Below are 17167 nucleotides of genomic sequence, written 5' to 3'. Positions count from 1 at the left end.
TTAGCTTTTATTCTGTTCTAAACTGTTTTATGCTTTCTGTGTTATATTTTTACATTCAGTGTTTTATAACTTATGTCCTTCCATTCATATTGCAGACAGACTTGACCTGTTACAGCACTTGTCACTTTACACCAGCTTGTACAGTTTCTTGTATAGTTATAATATATGCTTATATTTTTTTCACCTAGTTAAACCAAGTATTCAACAGTATTTCTATATAGAGCAGGTGTGTCCAGTCTTATCCAGAAAGGGTCAGTGTGGCTGCAGGTTTTCATTCCAACCAAGCAGAAGCCACACCTGAGTCTATTGAAAGTCAAGATCAACTGATTAAACAGGTGGAATCAGGTTGATTGGAATGAAAACCTGCACCCACATCGGCCCTTTGCAGATAAGATTGGACACCCCTGATCTAGAGAGATATTCTATTCAGTAATGTGAGGACACAAGTTCACACATTGACTCCCTACACCATTACCAGATCATAAAGCTATATTTACATTTACATTTATTCACTTAGCAGACGCTTTTATCCAAAGCGACTAACAAATGAGAAAAATACAAGCAAAGCGATATATCTAGTTGATTAAATATAAATGTGGATGTTGTTATGTTGTTTTCATTACACTTCATTCACTACATCAAAAAAGTGTTTATTGGACTATATCTTGTGTATGAGTCTTCAATCAACTTTTTTTAATCGTCATTAAAAATAAAGGAAAATTATCTACTTTAAAACAAACCCCATTGAAATTAACGGTTTACCAAGCTAAACGAAATCACGTGACTCACTTACGGCGGCCTGCGTCTTTAAGATGACGTAACGCGATTTCATTGGCTCTGAAAAGGTGTTACGTCACTCGAGCGCCTGCTAGAGGAAGAGACGGCGGTGGTGTCGAAGGGGCCATGTTTTTTACCCCATTAATAGCAGACTGTTAGTTAAATATAGGAATATTTTTACAAGATCATCAGCTAGAGTTTATATTCTTTATGTTATAAGGGAGTAAATACCGTGCGTGATAGTTTAATCGTCAGAAAGATGTCGGCTCAGGCTCAAATGAGAGCGCTGCTCGATCAGTTGATGGGAACGGCGAGGGACGGTGAGTAACCAGCTAGCATTAGCACAGGCTGGAGAGAGGAGAAACCCGCTCATTGTGGTGCCGTGTTTATTGTCTTTATATGCATTTGACGGATATTAACATGCAACGACTTTCCTCTCGAAATGCGGCCATTTAATGGTTACATCCCCAATACTTTATTGATCAGAGCCACAAGTTGTTTATATAGATTGCTAATTGCGTAGCTTAGGCCTATCCGCGGATAACTTAATATAATTATACAAGCTCTGTAACGTTATAGTATTAACATTTACTTTATATATATTTTTAAAAAGATTCCAATCGGTAAATCATATATTTAAATATTAGCGTTTGTTAACATTACAGCTGTGTGGATAGTATTGATGATGCGGTAATCTCGCGCCCCCCTCCCAGAAATATCGCGATATCACACGGTATTTTAATAAAGCGCGAGATCACAGTTTATTTTCCCTCAACTTTTTTGGCTGCTATTTCTGAGGAACATGTTTCTATTTTTTTTAAATATATTTTGTAAAATAAAAATGGTGTGAAATGGCACTATTTAGTCTGTTAGAAGTATTAGAAATGGATTTGCTTCACAGGAGCGAAAATAAACTTGTACAAAATCCTGTCAGAATACGGGTTCACAATAATCTCGTCTATGCTAAGCTAACTGCGAACAATGGCCTTAGCAAACCAGCTAGATAATGCCTGATCATTTAACCGCCATAAAACAATCAAATACAAATAAGTCTTTACTGTATACACGATTAAAAGCACGTCCAGATTATTGACGTTTTTTAAACATGACATTTCATGTCATAAAAGAGAAGTACCACGAGTGAGGGAAAATGATTAAATATTCCCGAAAAAATCTTTAACATTCAGGTCTAAAATATTAAATGCAGGAAAATATAATTTTCAACAACGTATCCATATTCTTAACATGTACCAAATTAAAAACATTATCACCAATATACTAGTTTGGGGAAAAAAAAAAGCAAAGGTGGTCATTGGAGTATCAGAGACTTGATGCATTGAGGATAGCGAATCTAGATGTGAACAGAAATCAGGATAATGATTAATATTAAATTACAGTAATGGTGTTGAGTGATTTTGGAGATGATATAAATAAATTTTACTTAAAAGATACACCCATAAATGAATGCTGTAATTAATAAGTGTGGATAGTGTGCATGAAAGGGTTAATAAGATCATGCTTCATCACCCTGGCTGATAAAATTTTATGAAATGATATCTTAGATGATTAAAAACCTCATACGTAATTGTGATTAATATCTGAATGTAGTCAATCAACCAAAGACGTATTTCTCTTCATGTGAAGCGAATGTAGCTAACAAGTAACGTACGCCTTCGCTTCAATTACGGCATTTGCTTATTTAAAAAGTCACAATGAGTCCAATCAAATCTGATGTAAAAACTTATCCAGCGGTCGACTGATAGATAGCAGTACCTGCCAATAACCGATTAATCAACCCATAGTTTTTAAAATTGATACTGAATGAAAACAAAATTCAAAGTAAAGTAATTCTGAACTTTATTACAAAAATAAACAGTACTGCCTGTGCTATGAAAATGTACTGTACTTTTATAATGAAATAAACATCTAAATATTAATATATATTAACTGTTGATGAATATTAAAGACAAGTAACATTCCAAGTAACAAATAAAAAAAGACCTCCAACATGAATCAAAAAACACTTCAAATACAACAACAAAATTAGTCAGCGATAGTTTTTATTTCGCCTTTAGAGGTTGCTATCGTGTGTTATGACCGAGGATCCTTCTTAGTCGCTCCCGCAACCTGAAAAACTATCTGTACTGATTACTCGCCAAAATCAGTCGACTTCTCGCATATAACCTGGCCATCAGACTTTAGGCCACGCCTCCATTGTGCTTCTGTTTCTTGGTAGCTACATGATCCAATAAAAAACATCATAGTCCAGTTTTACTCTGTGTTCTTTTAAGGTTATTACCCGAAGTCTTCTCCATGTCAGATTATTCCTGCGCGATGAAGATCCTTTAACGATAGACCTCAGATTAGCAAAATTAGCGATTGATTATGTTCTGCTTACGTCGCCAGTTAGCACGATCTGGATATTCAGCTTGCACAGGAAACAAGCTCACACAAGCACTCGCATCCTTCACAGTGAGTTCAAGGTAGTGAAGATTTTTCTCTATCGCCCGCCGCTTGCGTATCTCTAGCTGTCCCACGAGATTTAGATGTAATCGCGCCGTTTTTATGACTGTTAAATGGCATTTCTGAGGAAACCGTGCTTTAGGAAATGATGATGATGTGTGCGGCTTCGGCCGTGATCAGTAGGCAATGGGAGCGAGTTAAATTGTGAAATGTGAGTCGAGCTGAGGGCCTCCACTGCCACAGAGAGAGAGAGAGCGCGAGTGTGTGTGTGTATCTGTGTGTGTGTATATTGTGTGTATGTGAGTGCTGAGCTGAATTCATGTTTCCTGCAGACTGAACAATTGTGGCCCCTTTATTCTATTCATTAAGGTTCAGTGTATCTTTGCCAGCCTACATCAATCTGCACGGGAGTTGCAGAAAAGCCTCATGTTCATCGAGCCGTGAGTCACACATGATTTTTAACGCTGTTATGATCCAATTATAATCACACAGCAATGGTAGTCAATGATATTTGCTTTTCCACAACTTATTCTGTCAGCCACAGTAAAGAGAAATAAAAAAAAATAACAAAAGAAAAGCAGGCGGGCTTTAACGTGCGCCGCCGCCGTTTGCGCTGCCTTAGTACGCTGACTGACACAGGACTACATTTAAAGAGAAAGAAAACAATCCTGCAATCCTGCGCCCACGCTCTGCACTTTGACTCTTGTGTATGATTCCCAACTTCCTCATTGCAGGTTTGGTCAAGAAAAGCTTTTTAATCTTTAATAAGGCCACCGAAGGGCTGGAGCTCCAGGCGGGTACAGTATGGGCGAGAGAGAAAGAGAGAGAGAGAGCGCGAAAGAGTGAGCGAGCAAGTGCGAGAGAGAGCTCGCAGTGTGTATAAAACTAACAGTTCATGCTCTTATTTTCATGTTTAATTTGGTTTTGTGTGTTTTTCTTTTCCTTCCCTCACCATGTTATTCACTGAAGGAGTGGAAGCTGATAATCACCTGTACAATACGTTACGATATTTAACACGCACAACACGTTTATCACGAACGTCCTTTCATCTCCTGCGTGTCTAACTGATCGTGTAGATGACTATAACGTTAGATTACTGTCTTTATTAATACGAGAACCAGAGTTCATCAGTGTGTCTGGAAAAAAATCCCCCCTAAAAATTGTACTGGTCGCCATGGAAACCTGTCCAACATCTCCATCCTGCCCTCTAGTGGACAGAGCTGATAATTGTCCGTGTGTACTTAAGCTACGTAGATGTGTATCTGCATGAACCTAGTCCTTTCTAAACAGGACTGGTTTTATTTCCACAGGAAGCCAGCGCGGACTCCTCCAGGTCTCCTTGGTAACCATGTTGTGTGTGTTAAATATCGCTGTTTGCCATCTTGAGCCCAGGCGCCATGTTCTACATAAGCAGTACACATCCTCCACTGCCCCAGTTAAACATACACACCACTCTGCCCCTTCTCAACTGCTTTCTATATAAATATTGTTTACATTTTTTATATATACATTTCATTAAGGAACTCCCTGCGAAGACGTTCATTCTGAAAATTATGCCCCGTATTAATTAGCTGTAAATTCCCATCATCCCCTCTACTGTGAGGTCCCACCCCTTCCCCCCAGGTTTAGCAGAGTGTGTATGTGTGTGTGTGAGAGAGAGAGGCGTGTTCAGGTGTGCGTGTGTGTTTTCGCTCACTGCGTGCGCGTGTTGCTGTTGCAGGAGACGAGTCTCGACAGCGGGTGAAGTTCACGGACGAGCGAGTGTGTAAGTCTCACCTGCTGAACTGCTGTCCACATGACATCCTCTCCGGCACGGTGAGTACAAGTATTGGCACCCAGATACCATGTAATATATTAATAAAAGCTCCTCTGGATAGAATAACTTTCTCTCTCTCTCTCTCTCTCTCTCTCTCTCTCTCTCTCTCTCTCTCTGTGTGTAGCGTATGGACCTGGGCGAGTGCTCCAAGATCCATGACCTGGCCCTGAGGGCGGACTATGAGATCGCATCTAAAGAGAGAGATCTGTTCTTCGAGTTGGACGTGAGTGCGCGGTGTTCGATGTGTCTGCTGTATGAATTAGTGCTGGGAGATATGGCAAAAAAAAAAACCTCTCCATTCAGTACCATTTAATTTGTAATTATACAAAATGTAAAAAAGAAACCCCATCACGATACCAGCGAGATATCATGAAAGTGTATTGTGTGATCATTTATCACGATATGGATATTATATCGACTATATCGCCCAGCCCTAGTAACGAGGTCAGTTGTGTAATGACTGTGACGTGTATGTTCTGCTCTGCATTCAGGCCGTGGATCACCTGGAGTCATTCATCGCCGACTGCGACCGCAGAACAGAGCTGGCGAAGAAACGCCTCGCCGAAACGCAGGAGGAGATCAGCGCTGAGGTCGCTGCCAAGGTTAGAACTGTTACTTTTATTATATAAAATCACTGTATATTCACCGGTCATGCTCTGTATGGCCTCACCCATCACGTGCTTTACACGCTGTTTACACGTTTATGTAATCGCTGTTGTGAAGGCGGAGAAGGTGCACGAGCTGAACGAGGAGATCGGGAAGCTGCTGGCGAAGGCGGAGCAGCTCGGTGCTGAGGGAAACGTGGATGAAGCACAGAAGGTGCTACAGGAAGTGGAGAAAGTGCGCACTAAGAAGAAGGATGCGGAGGTAAGCGTGCGTGCACACACACACACACACACACACACAGCTGCAGTGAACCTATAGATTGGACTGAAATGATGTACCTTCTCACCTGAATGTGATTGTGTGTGTGTGTGCAGGAGGAGTACAGGAACTCGATGCCTGCTTCTAGTTTCCAGCAGCAGAAGCTCCGTGTGTGTGAGGTGTGCTCTGCCTATCTGGGTCTCCATGACAATGACCGTCGCCTTGCCGACCATTTCGGTGGGAAACTGCACCTGGGCTTCATCCAGATCAGAGAAAAGCTGGAGCAGCTAAAGGTGCGTGGTGTGAAGTAATCTGTGCATTTCCTGTGAGACAGAGCTCTGTGTGACATGTGTGTGTGTCTGTGTAGAAAACGGTCCTGGATAAGCAGGAGCGACGAAACCAGGAGAGACTGAAGCGGAGAGAGGAGAGAGAGCGTGAGGAGAGGATGAGGAGGAGGTGAGGAACATCACCACACGTACACTGTGTGTGTGTGATCGCCACAAGGGTGATAAATATAAAAGTGTAACTGATTTTTTTTATTTTATTATTTTTTTTAATTCCTTTGTATTTTTGCAGGACCAGATCACGCAGCCGGGAGCGCAGGAGGTCAGGAACACACACACACGCACTTTGATTTTACTCTCTCATGTGTAAAGAGAAGCTGAGTTCTCTTTATCTTGAGAAGGGAGAACCTGATAAAGGCTCATTGTGTGTGTGTGTGTGTGTGTGTGTGTGTGTGTAGGTCTCGTTCTCGTGATCGCGAGCGTGAGAGAGAGAGGAGACGGCGGAGATCTCGCTCGTCCTCGAAGGAGAGACGCAAGTCAAGATCTCGGTCCAGAGACAGAGAGAGACGCAGGAGACACCGATCACGCTCCAGATCTCAATCACGCCCTCGCAGAGAGCACTCGCACAGGTACACACACTTGCCCACTCTCCCAGAGAACACGTGCACAGGTACACACACAGATAGACATTTAATTGTAGTGACAACCTGGACATTGTAATGGTATGCATATGTGTTTCAGGTCATCCCGGGACCGTCTTAACGGGAGGGCGGAGTCTCGTCGCTCCGGAGACAGAGAGTCCGGAGAGCTCTGAGGGCCATTACCCACAATCCCCTCTGGCACAGTTACAATGGGAACTACTGTGTCACTTGGCTATGCGTACATCCTTCTACCCTCTCACACCCTCACCCCCCCCCCCCCCCCCCCCCCCCCCCCGAGCTTTTACGTTTCGTTTTTATGTACCGATACAGACAAGTGCAGTGTTGAGTCACTGCTCTTTATTCCGCTCAGTCCTGTCAGTGGGAATGATCAGCACTGCTTTTACACCATGTTCGCTGTGCCCCAGTGCATTATGGTCTTTGTAGTGTTTACACTCTGAGTCTGGGGAGAAACTGCTTTGACTGAATTCGACCTGTTAGAGGTTTAGTGTGGACCTGTACAGCTAGTGTGTGCGAGGTGTTCTGAGGTGTGTGTGTGTGTGTGTGTGTGTGTGTGTGTGTGTGTGTGTGTCAGCCTGTTTCCCCAAACAGATGACTGAGATTAATGCCCCACACTCCTGCTGGAGCAGAAGGTTAGACATCAGTGTGATGAACTGAATAATATAGGACTCATAACTGTGTATAATTCTTCTCCTTATTCCACTTCCTGTTCTTTTATAAACTCCCTCTGATTTGTCTCGTCCCTCCCTGATGCATTATTAAATGGATTTTATCAACACCAGCTTGTTGTGTCTGGTTTTGTGTGAGTGCTTAGAAAAGTGTCTTATTCTGCAGTTAGGTTTGTTTGTTTATTTATTTATTTAATTATTTTAATCCTACGATAGTGTGTGTCAGATCTGGTATTTTAATGCATCTTATTTTCTTATTTATTTATTTATTTATTTAGTTAGTTATTTTTAAGATTCCTAAAAGTTCCTGCTCTGTAATTACTCTGTAATTGCCAGGTGTCATATTAATCCTGTAGGCTTTAGGTTATATAGCCATTTAATTTAAAACAGACATCAATAAATTGTAATTAATCCTTAGGTGGTCAGCTTTATACAAATTGATTATTTTAGTTTTTTTTTGTTTTGTTTTTTTTCCCCCCAGGAAATGGGTATGCTAAACATTCCCCCTGCATTGATTGATAAAAAGAATGGGCTTTGGAACTTATTTGCTTTTCTTTCTTTCTTTCTTTCTTTTTATTTCTCTGCATTTTAAGATGTCAGATGGTCAGTACTGAGATGATCAAAGTGGATTTTAGGTAGGGGAAGATACTGCTGATTATTTATAATAAAATGTTAATAATCAGTAACAATTAAAACAAACAATATTCTTCTCAGAAGTCCAATAAAGTCTTTGACATGATTTAAAAATGAGACTGTTTAAAATACAAGTTTATTTGATCTTATATATCAGAGATATATATATATATATATATGAGATCCATGATCCGCAGGAGTCGATTCATCAACCGAGTTCACTTAGTTGACACCCGAGCGCCACGCACGGGACGTCGTCTGGTTCTGCGTGATGACGCATTTACGTCCGTTGTAGGCGACGCAACTTTACGTAACTGAGGTTTCTGTTATGGCCGTCTCACGTCATGTAACCAAAACAAGCTGCAAGATGATAGCGTTTTTTCACGTTAATATATAATGTCTGAATTTCTCTAGTTTTGCTAAACATGGCGATATTTTTTCTTCCATAATGGGTTTGGTAATTATATAACCGCAGGCAGAGACAAGAGAAAGACAGTGATTTAGTTCGGTAGGCACAGAGCTCGTTAGCGTTAGCATTAGCATTAGCATTAGCGACTGAGGCTCCCGGCTGTGTCTCGGCTGTGTAACCGGGGCAGGAGGTGCTGCAGTGTGGAAGAAAGCTGTGTTTACAACCGGTACGTCTCGGTTTGGAGAACAGCCTACAGAGAGGATGTGTTCAATAGATTTATATAAACTGTGATTAGTTTATTCAGCGTTAAAGGAGCTGTGTAACTAGAGCAGTTATTATATTATACATCTAATTGTGTAGCTCATTATTTCATATCAATTCACCAAACTGTTTATTTGCCGTAAGTTATTTATTTTAACTTGCTCTATTTGAAATATAATGTTATGATTACACTGGTTAATAACAGTTTGGGGAATTTGTGACGATGACTTGCGCAATTGATCTTTTACCAAACCAAAGTCTAGCTTAGCTCAGCTAGCATCGTGTTAGCATCCTGCTTTAAATCCTATAGATAAATAAAATACAGATGCAGATTTATCATATGCAGTGTGCTAAAGTGTAGATATCACTGTGTCGTTACGAATTCGATCCAAAAAGGTGTTTTATCTGAATAGATGTGGAACATGGTTGTTATATGCACATGTATGTTTTGTGTGTGTGTGTGTTAGCTGAAGAGACGGGGAACAGGATTGGGAAGCAGCAGGGGGAAGCGGCGGCCGGTGCCGAGCCCGTGGAGAAGATGGCAGGCAGCCCGGAGAAGAGCTGCTCCTCAGCTCAGGAGCTCAAAGAGCATGGCAACCGCCTGTTCCTCTGCAGGAAGTACCAGGAGGCCGTCACCTGCTACAGCAAAGCTATCGTGAGTGTGTGTTTGGTAGGAGGAGTGCAGTCAGACATTAGAATAGATAATCGTTGATGGACAGAATGTGTTTCTGGTCAGGTAAATTACCTCTGTGATTATTCAGGTAAGGTAGTTACCTCTGTGATTGGGTAGGTATGGTAGTTACTTCTCAGTTTGGTCAGGTAAATTACCTCTGTGAGTGGTCAGGTACAGTAGTTACCCCAGCGATTGGGCGGGTAAATTATCTCTCTGATCTGTCAGGTACAATAGTTATCTCTCTGATTGGTCAGGTGAATTAAATTTGTGATTGGTTAAGTATGGTAGTTACCTCTCTGATGGTTCAGGTACAGCTGTCTGATCGCTCAGGTAGGGTAGTTTACTCTAATTGGTCAGGTAAATTAGTTGCCTCTGTGATGGGTCAGGGATGGTAGTTAACTCTCTGATCAGCCAGGTACGGTAGTTACCTCTCTGATAGGTAACGTATATTACATACCTCTGTGATCCACCAGGTATTGTATTTACATGTATGATAGGCCAGGTATGACGGATAGCTTTGTGAGCGGTCGGGTACGGTGGTTGATTCGGTGAGCAGTCGGGTACGGTAGTCATTTCGGTGAGCGGTCGGGTATGGTAGTTGCCTCCGTGAGCGGTCGGGTACGGTCGTCGCCTCCGTGAGCGGTCGGGTGCGGTAGTTGTTTCGGTGAGCGGTCGGGTATGGTAGTCGCCTCCGTGAGCGGTCGGGTACGGTAGTTACCTCCGTGAGCGGTCGGGTACGGTAGTCATTTCGGTGAGCGGTCAGGTGCGGTAGTCATTTCGGTGAGCGCTCGGGTGCGGCAGTCGCCTCCGTGAGCGCTCGGGTGCGGCAGTCGCCTCCGTGAGCGCTCGGGTGCGGCAGTCGCCTCCGTGAGCGCTCGGGTGCGGCAGTCGCCTCCGTGAGCGCTCGGGTGCGGCAGTCGCCTCCGTGAGCGCTCGGGTGCGGCAGTCGCCTCCGTGAGCGCTCGGGTGCGGCAGTCATTTCGGTGAGCGGCCGGGTGCGGTAGTCGCCTCCGTGAGCGGCCGGGTACGGTCGTCGCCTCCGTGAGCGCTCGGGTGCGGTAGTCGTTTCGGTGAGCGCTCGGGTACGGCAGTCGCCTCCGCGAGCGCTCGGGTGCGGCAGTCGCCTCCGTGAGCGCTCGGGTGCGGCAGTCATTTCGGTGAGCGGTCGGGTACGGTAGTCGCCTCCGTGAGCGGTCGGGTACGGTAGTCGCCTCCGTGAGCGGTCGGGTACGGTCGTCGCCTCCGTGAGCGCTCGGGTGCGGTAGTCGCCTCGGTGAGCGGTCGGGTGCGGTAGTCGCCTCCGTGAGCGGTCGGGTGCGGTAGTCGTTTCGGTGAGCGGTCGGGTGCGGTAGTCGCCTCCGTGAGCGGTCGGGTGCGGTAGTCGTTTCGGTGAGCGGTCGGGTACGGTAGTCGCCTCGGTGAGCGGTCGGGTACGGTAGTTGCCTCGGTGAGCGGTCGGGTACGGTAGTCGCTTCCGTGAGCGGTCGGGTGCGGTAGTCGCTTCCGTGAGCGGTCGGGTGCGGTAGTCGCTTCCGTGAGCGGTCGGGTATGGTAGTTGCTTCTCCAGTTGCCCACTAGATGGCACTGTAGGCCTGAGTTTCCTGCAGAAGCTTGCCCTGTTCCGTAAGAAGATATAAATCTTATACTTAATCAGTAGGTAAACCTGATGTTGTGTGCTGGTGTTTGTTGTTGTGCAGAACCGGAACCCATCAGTAGCGGTGTACTACACTAATAGAGCGCTGTGCTACGTGAAGCTGCAGCAGTATGATAAGGCTCTGGCCGACTGTAAACATGCGCTGGAGCTGGACAGCCAGTCAGTGAAAGCACATTTCTTCCTGGGTCAGTGTCATCTGGAGCTGGAGAACTATGAAGAGGCTATCGGAAATCTACAAAGAGGTACACATGCGTGTAAAGAGTTTAATATAGAGATATTATAATACATGCTGAATATATACAGTGGGTGTAAAAAGTCTACACACCCCTGTTAACATGGCAGGTTTTTGTGATGTAAAAAAATGAAGTTAAATCATGTCAGAACCTTTTTCACCTTTACTGTGAAATTTCAACATATAAATATCACGTGACCAACACCCAGAAATGTTTTTGGTGAAATAAATAAAAATAAAAACTTCCAATCCCCAGCTTGCATAACTCTACACACCCTTTTATAACTGGGAAGGTGTCAGTGTTCAGAATCAACCAATCACATTCAAACTCATTTTAAATACTAACTAGTGTACACCTGCCTTCAATTAAAGTGACTGATTAACCCTAAATAAAGTCCAGCTGTTCCTGTAGGATTCTCCTGACATCTTCTCGGTAACATACAACTGGAAAAGTCATGGGCCATAAAGAGATAACAGACCAGGCACGGTATCTCACTGTTGAAAATTATTAATCAGGAGAAGGTTACAAAATATTTCCAATATTTTGCTTTGGATATACCATGGAACTCTGTAAAGACAATAATCAACACGTGGAGAAAATATGGTACGACAGTGACACTAGTAAGAACAGGACGTCCCTCTAAAACTGATGAGAAGATCACGAGAAAACCATATCAGCAACAGTAAAATAACTGCAGGAGTTTCTGATAAGTACTGGGTATTCCCTACATGTGACACCAATTTCTTCATATCTCTGGGCTGTGGGGTAGGGGGGCAAGATGGAAGCCTTTAACCCCCCCCCCCCCCCCCCCCCATAAAAATAAATAAATAAAATAAAATAAAATAAATAAATACATCCAGTCTCCCAAAACCATCTGAAATGAAGTGTTATGATCTGAACTTTTTGGCCATAATACCAAAAGATATGTTTGGCACAAAAACACAGCACATCACCAAAATACACCATCCCCACGTTGAAGCACGGTGGCGGCGGCATAACACTTTTGGGCTGTTTTTCTTCAGATGGAACTGGGGTTCTAATCAGGGTGGAGGGAATAATGAATAACTCCAAATACCAGTCAATTCTGTCACAAAAGCTTCTGCTAAAGCACTTCAGATGAAGAGGAATTTCACCTTTCAGCATGACCTCCAGATCAAGAAAGGAACCGCGTCACCCAAACAAGGTCAGCGTCCCCACCAGAGGCCAGACCTAAATCCAATCAAAGATCTGTGTGGTGACCTGAAGAGGGCAGTGTACAGGAGACTCCCAAACAATCTTGACAGAGTTAGAACACTTTCACAAGGAAGAATGGCAAAATATTGTTAAGTGAAGACAAGATGCCGAAATGATGGACTCTTACCAAAAAAGATTGAATGGTGTGAGAAAATCTACAGGTGCTTCAACTAAGTATTAGTTTAGGGGTGTGTACACCTATGCACCCAGGTTATTGTACCTTTTTTATTTTTACCCCTAAAATGAATCTTATTAATTGAATCTAGGTTAAAATTTCACAATAAAGGTAGAAAAAGTTCTGACATGAGTTATCTTGGTTGAATTTTTTTACATCACAGAAACCTGCCATTTTAACAGGGTGTGTAACCTTTTTTATATCCACCGTATTATTGTTTTATTTTCCTCACAGCAGTGACGTAGTAACCATGTATACCTAACGGACTAGGTTGTAAGTGGGGAGTTGATTTCCCCATTAATTCTAATTAAAGTAATATAAGGATGCATTTTAAAGGCATGTTAAGACGTGAACTAACCGCTGTGCTGCCGCTGTTTCCACACAGCGTATAACCTGGCTAAAGAGCAGCGTCTGAACTTTGGCGATGACATTCCCAGCGCCCTGCGTTACGCCAAGAAGAAGCGATGGAACAGCATGGAGGAGAAGCGCATCAGCCAGGAGAATGAGCTGCACGCCTATCTCACCAAACTCATCCTGGCTGAGCGCGAGCGGTAAATCCACACTCCGTTACTAACGCCTGGTGTAATGCTGACCGCCATCAACACTCTGCTTAACGTGTGTGTGTGTGTGTGTGTGCGCGCAGGGAACTCGAAGACTACAGAGAGAAGCAGGGTGACGACAATCTGATCGACAGTGACATCAGCAAAATCAAAACGAAACACGTGAGAGACACCGTTTCAGATTCTGTGTTTAATAAAGGAGTAAACACACTGCTGTGTTTCTAATTTGTGTGTGTGTGTGTGTAAGGATAAATATCTGATGGACATGGATGAGCTCTTTTCCCAAGTGGATGAGAAGAGGAAGGTGAGTTGGGTGAGTGTGTGTGTGTGTTAGTGAGGTGATGACGAATGATCACGTGACAGTTTTAGGAATGTCATTGTTTTCCTCACGTGTTGTTGAACGGCAAAAAGACTGTGCTGAAATTACAAGATGAGTGTGTATTTACAGGTGCTGTGTGTGTGTGTGTGTGTGTGTGTGTGTGTGTGTGTGTGTGTGTGTGTGTAGAAGCGAGAGATCCCTGACTATCTGTGTGGAAAGATCAGCTTTGAGCTAATGAGGGAACCGTGCATCACACCGAGCGGCATCACATACGACCGCAAAGACATCGAGGAGCACTTACAGGTACCTGCACAAACACATACACAATGGACGACATTTCAAAATTGCATCACATTGTGTTTTTAAAAAAAGCAAAACATTTAATTCCCTCATAAGCCTCTCTTTACTCCCCCCCTCCCTCCACTCCTCCATCTGTGTAGCGTGTCGGCCATTTTGACCCCGTGACCCGAAGTCCCCTGACCCAGGATCAGCTGATCCCTAACCTGGCCATGAAGGAGGTGATCGATGCCTTTATCCAGGAGAACGGCTGGGTGGAGGACTACTAAACACACACACACACACACACACACACACACACACACACACACACACACACACACACACACAGAGACGGGAGGGGTGTGAGGGGTGTGAGGGTGGGTCAGAGTTGCTTCTGGATGTATGTGTGCACTTTAAACAGGGGAACTTTGCTCTGACTCACTCCCTAATGCTGGACTCTCTCAGGTCTCCCTCTCTATCTATATATCTATGTCTTATTCTGTCCATTTTATCTCCATCTGTGTATCCTCTTTCTCTCTCTCTCTCTCTCTCTCTCTCTCTCTCTCTCTCTCTCTCTGCTCTGATGTAATGTCGTATCAGTGTGAACTTGATAAAGGTGAAGAGTGTGTACTTTATGTTCCTGACTGATCTCACACACAAGAACACTTTACCTGTGCCTCCTGTTGCTCCTGAGCGTGTTAAGTGCTGGACCATGAGAAGATCAGTTACTCTTCACATGTATTACGGGGATAAAACGCACTGTAATATTCAGTTTGGGTGTGTGTGGGTGTGTGTGTGTGTGGGTGGGTGTGTGTGTGTGTGTGTGTATATATATATATATATTATACACACACACACGCACACATCCATGTTCAACAGTCTTGGGGAATTAAGGAGCTTCACAATGCTTAATAAGCGCATATTAAACATGTAGGATGTTATTACAGTTTAATTAAAATGTTAGAGTTGTAGTTAACTACAATTGGATCTGTGTGTGTGTCTCTCCTAATGTTGTATGTTTTTACATAATACACACACACACAGACACAAGTGTTTCTATCCATCAAAGTTCAGTAGGTTCTAAATCACTGCTAACCAATCAGAGAAAATGGGGCGGAGCTTGAGAATCACAACAGGATGCAATCGGGGTAACGGCAGACGGGATCTTGTTTTGTGTGTGTGTGTGGGTGAGAGAGACAGTAAGAGGGAGGAATATAGTGTATTGGATGTTTTGTTTTCTCCCGAACACACACACACACACCTTGTGCCGTTAGCTTTACATAGACAAGTTGCTAAAGTTCAACGTTACAGTTCGCTGCAAGTATTCAGGCAGGAAGTGGAATGGCTGGGCGCATGTTAAATAAATCTTATTTTTTCTAAAAACCTACAGCTATACTTGTTTTCTCTGTTTGTGTTGTTTGTTTGTGTTCCTGTTATGTCATGAGTGCAGATTATTGAAAGTGTCACCGAGTCGTAACCTCACGGCAGAGGAATCGTTTATCATCAGTCTGAAAACAACACAAGCCTCGATACAGTGTTTCTGTGGGATTTTGTTTCCGTCATTCAAAACATGCTTCAGAGCCTCGGTATCAAATGTAACGGAACGAATGAGGGAATGTTCATAGCTGCTAAAATATAAGTGACAACAGGAACTCACTCATCTTGCCAACATTAAATGTAACTATAAATGGATAAAGCACATGACGTTCTTTAATAGATAATAAATTAGTAATTGTTGGTAAATTGTGGTGTAAGAGGATTTAAACACTTTGGGACGTGCTGTTACAGGAAAGTAATCAACTTCAGGGTGGTAACAGTAACTCCACCACCACTGTGTCACTCGGTATTTTATTATAACAGCAACACACACTGTGATTATAAATTATTTTTGAAATGTCAGTAAATTTTTTTGGAAATCATTAAGTGAAAGTAAGATGTTTTTATTAGAGGAACGGTAAGTATTTTCTTCTGTTTAAGTGAGAAATACTATGGCATAATTGGTATCATTGTTCTCGGCATGACTCACGGAATCCATCACGACCACGTTCATTACAATAGGCACAAGCATTCCTAAGCTATTAGCATTTATTTAAATTTCATTTGACTTTTTCTCAAAACTTCCTGTGTATTTTCTACGACACGCATCGAGTTTCTCAACGATGGGTTTGTCAAATATAGCATTTTAATACAAAATTCAAAATGGCCGACATGGGAAAATTGGTTACCGTTTGACTCGGGATGCCGTCTCAAATCTAATGAGACACGACCCGTGATTTTTGGTCAACCTGTTCAGAAGTTATAAGCAAAATTTTAAATTTTTCATATCCCTTGACCACTAGGTGGCACTGTGCCGAAACCGTGCAGCTACCTCTAGGACATGCTTGTGATGACAGGTACCAAGTCTTAATGGGGGTATGCACGTGATGTCAAGGTAACCGGAACTCGCCGCTGTCACGCCAAAAAACCATTCATTAATATTTTTACTAAAACTGGTCTAATATGAGCTTGTTTTGATATTGTGTTAATATTCTTGATGTGAATCTTGAAGATACCGCTTCTTCTTTTGAAGGCATTAAAAGGGTGTTAGAGAATACACTGAAGAAACGACATCATGTTAAAATCTGAGGGGAAATATCTAAACATAAAGAGTCTGAAGCTTGTGGCAATGCTTATAAAAAGTACAAAATAATTTGTATCAAACACACAATCAATCAGACACACAAACAGGATGAAAATGACCTGAGCTTGATTATCACAGACGTCTCCTTCATAAAGAGAGACGCCATAAACATGCTGAGATGAAGTGGCTTGAACTTTTAGCACTGAGCGCCCTCTGGTGAGAGCAACAGGCAGGTGTTAATACATGATTAAACACCAAGCATGCGCAGACATGCAGGTAGGAATTTAAAAAGGCAAGACTGCAGTGCTTAGAGTACTGAATTCACTCACTCACACTCTCTCTCTCTCTCTCTCTCTCTCTCTGTCTCACTCACTCTCTCACACACACCCCAATGGTAGCAGAGCTTGTCATCGGGAGCAATTTGGGGTTCAGTGTCTTGCCCAAGGACACTTCGGCATGTGGAGTCATGTGGGCCGGGAATCGAACCGCCGTCCCTGTGATTAGTGAAGAACCCATATAAACATTATTTATATAAAGTTTATATTATAGAAATAAATTATATTAAAGTACTCTTTATAAATATTTAC

At 43.0% G+C, this 17167-nt stretch overlaps 2 protein-coding genes across 6 annotated transcripts; both read left to right on the top strand.

Moving 5' to 3' along the window:
* Positions 1–850: 850 nt before the first annotated feature.
* On the top strand, positions 851–7641 carry luc7l (LUC7-like (S. cerevisiae)). Of its 3 annotated transcripts, XM_053637367.1 has the most exons (11): positions 852–1097; positions 3610–3680; positions 4961–5055; positions 5181–5279; positions 5548–5658; positions 5780–5923; positions 6037–6213; positions 6288–6376; positions 6497–6526; positions 6663–6833; positions 6946–7641. In XM_053637367.1, the coding sequence occupies exons 4-11, from the start codon at positions 5184–5186 to the stop codon at positions 7016–7018; spliced, it is 891 nt and encodes a 296-aa protein (XP_053493342.1). In that variant the 5' UTR covers positions 852–1097; positions 3610–3680; positions 4961–5055; positions 5181–5183; the 3' UTR covers positions 7019–7641. The 3 variants fall into 3 exon arrangements, with proteins under 3 accessions (XP_053493334.1, XP_053493342.1, XP_053493348.1); XM_053637359.1 differs by lacking the exon at positions 3610–3680 and having other exon boundaries at positions 851–1097; XM_053637373.1 differs by lacking the exon at positions 852–1097 and having other exon boundaries at positions 3591–3680.
* Positions 7642–7763: 122 nt separating this feature from the next.
* Positions 7764–15343, top strand: stub1 (STIP1 homology and U-Box containing protein 1). 3 transcript variants are annotated; one of them, XM_053637384.1, is made up of 8 exons: positions 7764–8799; positions 9302–9489; positions 11205–11403; positions 13188–13353; positions 13446–13524; positions 13610–13675; positions 13868–13984; positions 14122–15343. In XM_053637384.1, the coding sequence occupies exons 2-8, from the start codon at positions 9373–9375 to the stop codon at positions 14245–14247; spliced, it is 870 nt and encodes a 289-aa protein (XP_053493359.1). In that variant the 5' UTR covers positions 7764–8799; positions 9302–9372; the 3' UTR covers positions 14248–15343. The 3 variants fall into 3 exon arrangements, with proteins under 3 accessions (XP_053493359.1, XP_053493379.1, XP_053493369.1); XM_053637394.1 differs by having other exon boundaries at positions 8455–8799; positions 13610–13666; XM_053637404.1 differs by lacking the exon at positions 13610–13675.
* The last annotated feature ends 1824 nt before the right edge of the window (positions 15344–17167 follow it).

The sequence above is a fragment of the Ictalurus furcatus genome, chromosome 1 (genome assembly GCF_023375685.1).
Source record: "Ictalurus furcatus strain D&B chromosome 1, Billie_1.0, whole genome shotgun sequence".
Lineage (NCBI taxonomy): Eukaryota > Metazoa > Chordata > Actinopteri > Siluriformes > Ictaluridae > Ictalurus > Ictalurus furcatus.
This window is presented reverse-complemented; position numbering and strand designations above follow the sequence as displayed.

Bases quoted from the DNA above. Each gene is read 5' to 3' on its own strand.
- luc7l (XM_053637359.1), top strand. From the start codon at position 1,037: ATGTCGGCTCAGGCTCAAATGAGAGCGCTGCTCGATCAGTTGATGGGA. The intron at 5,280-5,547 runs GTGAGTGCGCGG...CTCTGCATTCAG, and splicing joins ATCTGTTCTTCGAGTTGGAC to GCCGTGGATCACCTGGAGTC. The intron at 6,214-6,287 runs GTGCGTGGTGTG...GTGTCTGTGTAG, and splicing joins AAAAGCTGGAGCAGCTAAAG to AAAACGGTCCTGGATAAGCA.
- stub1 (XM_053637384.1), top strand. From the start codon at position 9,373: ATGGCAGGCAGCCCGGAGAAGAGCTGCTCCTCAGCTCAGGAGCTCAAA. The intron at 9,490-11,204 runs GTGAGTGTGTGT...GTTGTTGTGCAG, and splicing joins CCTGCTACAGCAAAGCTATC to AACCGGAACCCATCAGTAGC. The intron at 13,525-13,609 runs GTGAGAGACACC...TGTGTGTGTAAG, and splicing joins GCAAAATCAAAACGAAACAC to GATAAATATCTGATGGACAT.